This window comes from Schistocerca serialis, chromosome 2 (assembly GCF_023864345.2).
Source record: "Schistocerca serialis cubense isolate TAMUIC-IGC-003099 chromosome 2, iqSchSeri2.2, whole genome shotgun sequence".
NCBI lineage: Eukaryota > Metazoa > Arthropoda > Insecta > Orthoptera > Acrididae > Schistocerca > Schistocerca serialis.
This window is the reverse complement of record NC_064639.1, coordinates 464,231,354-464,242,843: the sequence shown is the minus strand read 5'-3', so window position 1 is coordinate 464,242,843 and position 11,490 is coordinate 464,231,354. Positions and strand designations below refer to the sequence as shown.

At 38.7% G+C, this 11,490-nt stretch overlaps 1 protein-coding gene across 8 annotated transcripts in view; it reads left to right on the top strand.

Moving 5' to 3' along the window:
* The first annotated feature begins 1,084 nt into the window (after window positions 1–1,084).
* LOC126455599 (uncharacterized) overlaps window positions 1,085–11,490 on the top strand; it is a 148,074-nt gene continuing 137,668 nt past the window's right edge. For 2 of the 8 annotated variants that reach the window (XM_050091352.1, XM_050091360.1), the window contains exon 1: window positions 4,118–4,172. In XM_050091352.1, the coding sequence (XP_049947309.1) occupies window positions 4,133–4,172 (40 nt within the window). In that variant the 5' untranslated portion in view covers window positions 4,118–4,132. Of the gene's footprint in view, window positions 1,204–1,383; window positions 1,566–1,848; window positions 1,918–1,952; window positions 2,072–4,117; window positions 4,173–11,490 lie in introns of those variants that run through there. The other 6 variants (XM_050091358.1, XM_050091355.1, XM_050091354.1 and 3 more) reach the window with 6 other exon arrangements.

Genomic DNA, 11,490 nt, shown 5'->3' with positions numbered 1-11,490 from the left:
TAATACGCGGCGCTCGGGGCAACACGTCTCGACTTTTTATTCAAATAATCTTCACAAACAGTATTCCATACGACTTTCTTCTTTGTCTAAAATCATCTAAAAACTCAAGGGTCCTTTGGAGTCAACAGGCATTACTGCACATTAATCGCTTAACAGCATAAACTCATCATACTGCACAATCAAACACATGTGGGCCTCAGCTGCCTGTCGTCTGCTAAAAATTGCAAAGTTTCTCACCGATGGCGGGTAGCAATGCGCATTACACACAGCCTCCATATCAGGGAAGTTACGCATGCATGAATGTGCATGCGTGATTGCGCTGTTGGAAATTTATGACCATGCGCTAAGTTGAACACTAAGAAGGCACTGAGTGGACGCATCTTTAGTGATTGTTTCGAATTTCAATAACGGCTTTATATTAGACAGTTCTCTTATGCCTGCAGAGACATATGCGAAGCACTTTAAGGATTGGGTCAAAGACGTATAAAAGGAGACAAAGTCAATAAAATTCGATTCATGAAATGCGAAATACACGTACCATCAGCCACATTACAGTCAATGAATAGTATGTTTGGGGGCCGATAGGTGTACTGATGAAAACCCGACATTCCATGCGACAACCAGCGAAATAAAAGTGAAGAACTGTGAATGCGAACTGTGCACGGCGAATCCAGTTGCGCACGCACACCGAGCACTTACACCAGAAAGAATTCTTGTTTGCTTTTGAACTCATGGCTGCACCGAAGTTTCACTTTCTCTTCGATGTAAGGCGGAGAGATTTATTCAAGGCGTTCGTCGAAACTGTATTAACAACTGGAATGTAGTCGCGTTTACTTACCTCGCTACTGTATGTTTTATTCACCTTTGAACATCTTGACGTCAAAGTTAAAAAAATAATAATTAAAAAAACATTGGGTAATGCTAGAGAGCATAAGAAAATAATAAAAGATAAATATACTCTACAATTAACAAAATTATATTAGTACTAAATAATTATACAGCAATTACAAGAATAATGCAATACATCGTTAAGTGAATGACAAAGATGATACGAAGTCGAATAGATAAATGACAGGAGGCACTAATAAAATAGATTTTTATCCACTACTTGCCAGTGTTGACTGCTACTATTATCGAATTCAGATTTTTACTATGTTCAGGAAGCCTAACCACACCGTTTTGTAATCCACGCAGTCACACACAGTAGGTTATTTGCAATAATTTTTTTTCGTAAAATGCACCAGTCATTATTTGCAGGTATCAATTATTTTGCGCTGTCTGCAACTCGAATACCATGACGTTCAGCACAAATAACTGCAATAATAATGTGTATGCATTTTCATTATGATAATGTTCTGAACCAAGACGGTCCAAAGACATTCTCGTGAAGATCCGTATGTACTGTGTTTATGAAAATAAGAGTAATTGCGGTATTAAATTCCCTTATATAAGACTATAGTCATTTGGAGCAATCCCCGTTTAGAGATAAGCTACAGTTACGGGAGGCCGAGGGTAAGCTTGTGTTCGAGTGATTTCACGAATAATTTTGTTTGACCAAATGTCAGGTATTGTCGTGCACTCTAATAATTATGTAGTTGCTCATTAGAAATTTTGGGAATAACCAAAACCTAGGGGCTAATGACTCGCAGAAAAAAAGCCTGTGTGCTTTCCATTTAATTTATTTGTAGCTGGTAGAAAATGAATCTACACATTTTCGCAGTAACTATGCAGTAAATGAATTTCTGGATATCAATTAAATCTGAGAATTCGAATCATTACCGTACTCTATTTATCACTTTCAATCGGAAAATATTATCATCACTAAGTTGGTAAGACCAGTTTTGTGTGGCGCATCTTTAATGCCTGAGACAGCATGCCTTGAAACGATGTAGATGTTTGGAATATTGATATTGAGAAGTAGGATATATGTTTACTAATCAGTGTTACGTATTTGATCACGAAGTAATATTGTACACCATGCTTTAAATAAATTTTGAAATGCTGTTTTGATTTGACACAGATTATTCAGTGTGTTTTTGTCTCCAGGTTATTTGGCCATTTAATATAATTGGTAATGTGTGTGAGGGATATTACTATTTTAACTGCTGCAATAGTATCCTATTTCCAGTTCAAAACGGCTGCCGACCAGAAAGCGCGAAATATCAGCTGCTGTTACTATTGTGCATGGCACCTGTACAGTAGGTCTACCTGAGTTTTCATGTAGTCCTCAAAAATTGTACCATCTATTGCTTCGCATAAGATTTTCACTTTGGTGAGGTATGGATTTATTCTACTTCAGCGATACGTCTGATTTGGAAAAAAAAATCACATAGCCTATTTGGCTAGTAATATTTGACCAAATATCCAGAGTGAAATCAACTGATCTTATCTAGCTGACTGCAATGCTTGGTATGTTATACTTAGAGACGTAAAAATCTTGTAGTGACATTGAGACATCAGTACGATATCCTTCTATAGGTAGCAAAAAACTGCCAAATTAATTATTGTGTAAAGATAAGTAATACTTTGTATCAGCGCTATACCAGCTGCAGTCAAAGTGTTTCTCCTAGTATTTGCCCAACAGTAAAGCAGTCAATGTAGCATTCATTACAGTGCACAGTCAGCTTTTCTAATTTGTGAGCTGCTCTATTCTTCACAATTTTAGTGTGCATTTTATTATTTGTATGGTTCTAGAAATGGTTATTGCTGATGAAAATATCGCGTTTATTCTTTTAATTTGCTCTGATGCAGTTCAGAAACAATACAGAACACAATAAAGTTCTTGCAACCAAACATCCTATTTGAAACTGCATAATATTTTCATTTGCTGTGCAGTAGTACCCAATGCAATAACACTGTCATTTGCTGTCTTGTCTATTGTTTAACATTGAAGAAAATCTGTTGTCCTAATGAAACTGATTCCCCTTTCCCTCCCTCCTTTTGTCCAGTACCCTGTCAAGTTATGTTGTGATACCACTGTGCTTTGTAGGCTAAAGTATGGTAGGTGATCACTTTTGGACTCATAAAGTAAATATTGTTGCACAGTAACTTTTTCAGAAAGTAATGCACATTCATATTTAATAATATTCTTTATCTCTATATGAACCTTTATCCAGCAGTGGAGTGTGAAAAGAAATAAGTCTTCTCCACAGATTAAAACACATTCATTAACTGGACTTGAGTCCAAATTTTTTTTTGCTTCGCATACAGTAGACCGTCACCTGAGCAAGCTTCATTGACCAACTCGCAGTTTATCACCCATTACAATTCCTCAGTGTTGCTCAACTAGTTTGCATGAGAGAAATATTGGCTTAGATTGACTTAGTTGCAGGCTTAGAGGTGGTTGTCACCACAAATATTTTATTCTGCAATGGCATGTTTGCAGCAATGAAACTTATTGACTGAATAACTCTTTAACTGGTAACAGATTTTGTAGCATAACTGGTATCATGGTGTCTCCCAGACTCGAGAAATTTACTACAGATTTGTACAATGTTTGTCTTTATTTATTAATTGTTTATTGAGCTCAGCTAGCTACAGCATATTGTTTGAAACATATGTCAGTGAGGTAACACATGTAATATTAACAATCGAGAAGAAAATATGCAGAAAAAGTCAGTGATTTCACAAAAAAGTGGAAGCAACTGCTTTTCTCAATAAAAATAAAACTTTTAATTACTAAACATATGCTATACCAGTCTTAAACAATCAAGAATTAAAAATAGAAACAAATTTGCTGGAAAATTTCAAAGATAAATTCCAATTTTGATGTTAAATTTCAAAGAGTCTCACAGTTCAGGCATTCCATAAGTACTGGGTTATGGTGTCTGTCATACACACAATCCTTTGTTACCTATATTTCATCTGTTTTGTTGATAATACATCCAAACTCTACATCGACCACGGAAAGGTACAAGCATTTCATGGGTGCACATAGTACAGCCTGGAGAGTAATACTACTGACATTTCACAATAAATCTGTTTAAGTGTATGGCACTGTAGCAGTCACATATTCTATTTCACTGTCATGTTGTTTCTCAAATAGAAGAGCTGTTAATATGAACACAAACTGTTACATATATTACGGTGGAAAAAATATGGCCAGTTGCACCCACTGAGAAAAGATTATTCGATGGATTCATTGCCAGAGTTGGAGATTGCAGTGAATATAAGTAAGCTCATAAAATCTTTCAGTTCCAGATCATCAGAATCATGTACAAAAGATATGTTGTTGTGAGAGTTGTTTTATTTTACCCTGTTATTCTTAGATTACCGCAGAATAGTGTTTAAAATGTCAGGAGTAAAATGTAGATTCCATACACTGTGTTATGTTGTCTTGTTCTCATATTAGTTGGTGGTTGTGCTTTTTTTTCTCTGTTGGGAGGAGTTTCCCATACCATAAAATTAGGAAACACAGTGCTATGACTATTTTGAACTCAAATCATCACCACCTGTTTTATGTTCTCTGTTTCATTACCACCACCATCATCCATTACCTGTTCTTTAATTCATATCGTCACCACTTTCTATCATGCAATCTGAATCAGAATCGCTGTTGTCCAAAACTTCATTAATTTCTTCCAAATGCATGTTGGTGTTTGGTTCATCTGCTTTAACAACTCTTTGAGAATAACCACTCACTATTCAAGTTGTTTTCAATGCTCAAATTGACCTGTTACAGGCTGTATATTTTGAAAATTAGTTATGAGACAATGCCAATAATAACCATAATATATTACACCACAATTGCTGCAATAAACAGGAAATGTTAATAAACACATCTGATGATATCATACGCATGCAAGATGACACAGAAACTTTGCTATGGAATTACTGAAGGTCAAATAGTGTGATTGGCACCCCATTTTCACTGCAAGAAGTCACCGTTCCAACTACAAGGTACATGAAGGGAAAAGGCAAAATGACTGCAGAAAGGGAAGGCATGTTCACCAGAAAGTTCAACAGACATACAATACCAGTTAAGGCTTAAACTGCTCCATAATGGAATTCAAATTTAGACCTTTACTTTCAGCCAGCAAAGGCTTATCAATTGCCAGAAGAACACATTTCATGGTGTAACTCCAAACTCCAATATGCAAGTTCCTACTTCCACTAAAGCTAGTTTGCACACCCTGAAGAACTAGCATAGGCCTTTGTGAGAGAAAGGAAATGACAGAGAATGTCTTACTATTGTTAGAGTTGTTTCCAGAATGGAACTTCACTTAGGAAAGATGAAATTAATTGAAACTTTGTGACCTTTTGAGACTCAAATCTGAAAGGTTGTCTTGTTTCTTCATGCACCTAATTCTGAGACTATACCAAAGCTGTTCTGTCACATCCCTTCTCTTAGTGATAATGGATAACAAAGTATGCATGATAATCTGAGAAACTTGGAAAGATTGGGGAGAAGATCTGGTAGATGTATATTTTAAGTTTTTCTTGAACAGTACTCACATTTCTGGAAGTGTAGAATTTCCCCCACATTTCTCCTTGAAAGACGCAGGTTCAGTTCAGGGTACTAGTTCATCTGTCAGAAGACTAATTTCCCCATTCCTTCCCTATATATTCATGTCTTTCTATTTGAACATTTTCACTGTATATTCATGTTGACATGAAAATGAATTCATCAGTGCCAAATTTTCAGAATTCATCAGTGCCAAATTTTCACATAGTGTTTATTCCAGCATGTAATTAACTATACATACTCTGTTACACATTAAGTATTCAAGTATGCTATTTAAAATGACTGGACCAATAAAGGAAAATAAAATATCTGATAGACAACATTTTTCGAAAATGTCTAAAGACAGGCACAAGTTTAAGAGAATTGAAAAGACTAATAGGATCCTTCCAATAGAGAATGTCAGACTTGCACAGTATTGTATGGGTAGAAATAATTAGTATATTTAAGCAAAGTGCAGGACTCAGTACTGTCATCAGTTGTATAGATCCCATGTGGAAGTTTTTGGTAAAGATTACGCAGTGATTATTGGGGAAGGCCAGTAAAAATGGAACTGTAGCCTCTATTAAGTAGATGATGCAATCTTCATGATAGTAAGGGGTAATCTTAACAGCATGCGTCCTTTGGCACAACAAACCCTGGAAGGTGTGTTCTCTCAAAGATTGTGCTCTGCTAAACCTTAAGGATAAGGTAGATTAAGTAACATAATATATTAACAATATGATGGAAATGTGGGAGCATGTAGACAGAGGTCTCCCCAGTCATGCACAAAAAGCTGGATGTCACGTGGCATGAGGTCCAACATGTCTATAGCGTCATATGAGGCTGGCCCTGTAAAAGAAGGCAGTTGAAGGAATATGTAAAGACAGTACATGAATATCAGGAAACTGAAAGGATGGAGTGTAGCCCAGGAGTTTGGTATTGATCACAGCATTGTTTAAAGTGTATGGGAAGCATTCCAAACCACAGGCACTGCTGCCTAAGGAAGAGGATGTGGCCAAACATGGTCAACTACAGCAACATATTACCATTACAATTTGCAACAGGAAAGAAGGGTCCTGCATCAAAAAGCAGGTGCAATTGCAACCACATTTATCAGGACTGGAAGGCATGCAGTCATGCACTCCACAAAGGCATCTTTGCCCGATGACCTGTAAATTGTGTTCCATTGATACCCGCACATCAGCAGCACCTTTTGCATTGGTGCTGAAAGCATAAGAACTAGGCAAACAAGCAATGGGATTGTGTGCTATTCTCAGATGAGAGCAGATTCAATCTGAATGGTGGTTCTGGACATCCCCTCATATTGCAAGAGGTCCATAACGTACTCAAGAACATTGCCAAACGTTCAGGTGGGGAGGGGCATAATGTTACATGGGCTTTATGACCTCCAAATCTTTGAACACAGTACATTCACCATTCAATGTCTTGTGACAGTGTACACCTTCCCCTTGCACATTCTTTTCAGAGTGCATCTGGCCCTTACTTTATATTTATGGATGGCAATGAGTGACCACATCGAATAGTGCATGTTGTGAATCTCTTGGAATGAGAGGATATTCGGTGAACGGACTGGCCTGTCCGTTCCTCCCAACTTAAATCCCATCAGGCATGTATGAGATGCATTTGGGACACACATTGCAGCACACCTGCATCCACCAACAACCATCGAGCATTTTTGACTGCTGGTGGAGAAATAGAATGCCCTCCCAAAAAGAACTTATTAACCTTGTGATCAGCCTGGGAGTACATTGCAGAGCAGGCACTGACGTCCATGGTGATTACACACCCTATTAAGAAACGTATCTGCTGTTTGCAATGCCTTCATAAATCGCGGTTACTTCAGTGTTTTTGAATAAAAAGTGTCATTTCTCTGTGTCTCATTCTGTGTTTCTTTCGATTATGTTCCGTATTGTACTGCAGCAATTCTTTCTATGTATAGTCAGTCTGCAGTTCGTGGTCTAGTGGCTTGCGTTGTTGTCCCTGGATAACGGGGTCCTGAGTTCGATTCCTGGCTGGGTTGGGGATTTTCTCTGCCTGGGGACTGGGTGTTGTCATCGTTATTTCATCCTCATCATCATTCGTGACTGTGGCTAGATTGGATTGTGTAGAAATTGGACTGCGTAAAAATTGGGACTTTGTACGGGTGCTGATGACCAAGCACTTGAGTGCACCCCCCTCCCCCCGCGAAACAAACGTCGTCGTCGTTGTTGTCATCATGATCATCATCATCATCTTCGTCGTCATCTATGTATAGTCAAAGTTTCATCGAGCTGTGTTACTTGGCAGTGGTATCACATGCATAAATTACTTTCATCCTCAAGTTTTGCACACCAATGTATATAAATGTAGAGCTTCAGGAGTCTCAAAATGGGGATAAGTTATTGATAATTCATGGGGTTAAGGTATTTTGTATTAGGAAAAAATAGCTTCACCTCATTCAGTGAACAGGTCATATCTGCTAGTTGAAACTCCATTACCCTCAGTATTTTAAGATCTTCCTGTTGGTTATTAAAACAGCAGTACATGTGCACCATAGTGAAAAATTATGCAATCAAAGTATAAGGTAAAATCAGTTTGGAATCGTGTAAAGTGATTCTTCTGTCTGTGCTTTGTAAAAAAACTATACAAACTATAAATGAAAATAAGAAAATTAGAACATCCATAAATTTGTGCTTTTCATTTATAACAATCAGCAACATTATTAACCCTTCAACTCTCTGCAATATGAAAATAAATATAATTTCAAGATTTTTTCACAAAAGTGACCTATATCTTCATAATAAGCAGACAATAAAAAGGGGAAGGTGTGTGAAAAGTACACAATCAATAGTTTGAAGGATGTTTTTTCGCCTTGGAGCCACTAGGTTATACAGTTTTCAGCCACTTGTCATTTCATGTGGTGTAATTGAAAGCAAATTTGCATTTTTTCTAGACTCCGATTAACGTTACAATAGCTTCAAATGTACTTATTTTCACTGTCAGTGATCTCAGTATGGAAAAAAAGACTAGTATGTCACACACTCCAGTTGCTTTGAATGCTATAAGTAGCAGATACAATGCACTACATTTGTAGAAGTAACTCACTCTACCACTAGATGTCTCTGTCTTCCAATGGCATTGATGGTTTCATATTAAAGGCACTGGTACTTAAATTAATAAAATGGTGGCTTCGTCAGAAATGACTGGTACTCACAGAGTTAAACAATGGGAATTCCAGGTTAGAAAATAACAACAAATTGGAAAGGATAGATTGCTACTCACTGTATAGGGGAGGTGTTGAGCTGCAGCAGGCAAAATGAAAAAGTCTTCCAAAGTAGTAAAGCTTTCGACAAACTCTGTCTTCTGCAGTAGAAAACACACACACACACACACACACACACACACACACACACACACACACACACACACACACGCGCGCGCGCGCGCGCGCGCGCGCGCGCGCGCGCGCGCGCGCGCGCGGTCACTGTTGTCTCCAGGCATTAAGCCCCAATTGCAACTAAGGTGAGCAGCAATCTAGTTGGAGGCAGGCAGATGGTACGGAAGAGGCATGGGGCAGAGAGGGCAAGGGATAGCAGAGTAGGGGTTGGGGAAATGCAAGTGCTACCAGTAAGAGCTTGCCGAGATTTGAGGGGGGGGGGGGGAGAGAGGAAGACAGGATATGTGTTAAGGATACAGGGTAGGCCTACTTACAAATGGTGAGAAAATCTCAATTTTTTATGACGCTATTAAATTCTGTACTCTTTATTGATTCCATTGATATATATAGGTTTTCAAATGAAAAATGACCTATATATACCAAAGTTTAAAGTTATGGTCATGTATGCCGCCACACCCCCTTTATTTATGTTACAGAAAGCAGTATTATTTCCAAAAGAATTGTGAACTTTCTGTTTCCAGTGACTATATGTATGATACGTTGTATGTATTGGTAACAGTGCGGGTTTCAAGTGTCTGTAGATGATTATCTTTGCTAGTGTTTACTTTTGTTTCACTGAAACAGTTTGTCCATGTTTTACTGAATGTTTGTTGCCCAAGTGCTACATACAAGGTGTATCGGTATGAAATGAGCATTAAGATACAATAGAAGGGGTATGTGTAGTACCGGACTGGGAGGAAGGTCGTGGCGGGGAGGGGGGATTACAGGAACAAAGGATATGTTACAGGGAGAACCGAGGTGCGTAGTGGTTAACACACTGGACTTTCATTCACGTGGACAACAGTTCAAACGTGCATCCAGCCATCCACATTTAGGGTTTCCGTGAATTATCTAAATTTCTTCAGGCAAATGCTGGGACATTTCCTTTTGAAAGGTAATGGCTGATTTCCTCCCCCATTCTTGACACAGTCTGGTCTCATGGTCCGTCTCTGATGACCTCAATGTTGATGGTATATTGAACCCAATCTTCCTTATTTTTGTTGCATGGAGAGTTCCCACCTGTGCCGTCCAGAAATGCTGCTGTTGGTGAAAAGAATGCAAATGACAGAGGCTGTGAAGCAGTTGTTAAAGTGAAGGACATAATTGCAACTGAGTTTGTGCATAACATGGCTGCTACCACAGGTGGCCCTACTTTTTATGGAGTAGGAGATGCCTGTGTCAGGGCTGGGGTAGAGGGTAGTGGGAGGATGTATGGTACAAGTCTTGCATCTAAGTCTGTTGCAGGGATATGAACCATGAGGCGAGGGGTTGTTGGTAGCCGGGGTGGAGTAGGAACGGACAAGGATTTTGTATAGGTTGGATGGATGTGGAATACTACTGTTAGTGGGGTCAGTAGGATATTGGAAAGGACATATCTCTTTTCAGGGCACAATGAGAGGTAATCAAAATCCTGGCAGAGAATGTGATTCAGTTGCTCTGGTTCTGGAGGGGTACTGGGTCACAAGAGGAGTGCTGCTTGTGACCAGACAGTGGGTACATGGGCAATCATGGGTGACTGGAGAGATGAGGCATGGGAAATCTGCTTCTGGACAAGGTTGGGAGAATAATTTCAATCAGTGAAGACCTCAGTGATACTCGTGGCACATTTGGAGGAGGACTGCTTATCACTACAGGTGCAACAACGATGGGTGGCGAGGCTGAATGGAGGGGACTTGTTGGTGTAGAATCGGTAGCAGCTGTCAAAAAGGAGGTATTCCAAAGTGAAACCCCTTTCTTAAAACAATTCAATGTTTACTCTTTGTTGTTTCTTTCTTTTTTCTATGATAATAAAGGTTATTTCTGTGAAAAATTATAAAATTTTATTTGTTTTCATATTGTTGAGACATGAGGAGTTAACAGTGTTACAAATTGATATAAATGAAAAGTACAAGTTTGTGCTTTTCGTTTATAGTTATGAAGTTATTCTACAACCACAGACATAAGAATCAATGTATATGATTCCAAACTGATTTTACCTTATTCTTGGATTCTTTAATTTTTGATTATGATGTACATGTATCACTGTTTGAATAATTAACTGGAGGATCTTAAAATACTGAAGGTTAGTAGCTCTGATGTGGACCAAGGTACTGATATGGTCAGCTTAGAGATGGAAGTCAACATGGGGAATGTGGGTTGTTGGGCTTAGGAGGACCAGGTGAAGTGAATGGGGGAGAAGGTACTGATTGAGGTTCTATAGGAATGTGGAGAGGGTGTCTTCACCATCAGTCCAGATCATGAAGATGTCATTAATGAATCAGAATCATGTGAGAGTTTTGGGATTCTGGGTGATTAGAAAGGATTCCTCTATATGGCCCATGAACAGGGTAGCATAGGATGGTGCCCATTGCTGTACCATGAGTTTGTGTGTAGGTGTTTCCTTCGAAAGAGAAGTAATTATGGATGATGGTATAGTTGGTCAGGGTGACCAGGCAGTAGGTTGCAGGTTAGGAGTCAAGCAAGCACTGGGAATAGTAGTGCTCAATAGCAGCAAGACCATGGGCATTAGGGATGTTAGTGTACAGGAAGATGCTATTAACAGTGATGATCCTGGTGCTTTAATGGTAAAGGAATGGGAACTATGGAGAGTTGGTGGACAAAGTGATTGGTG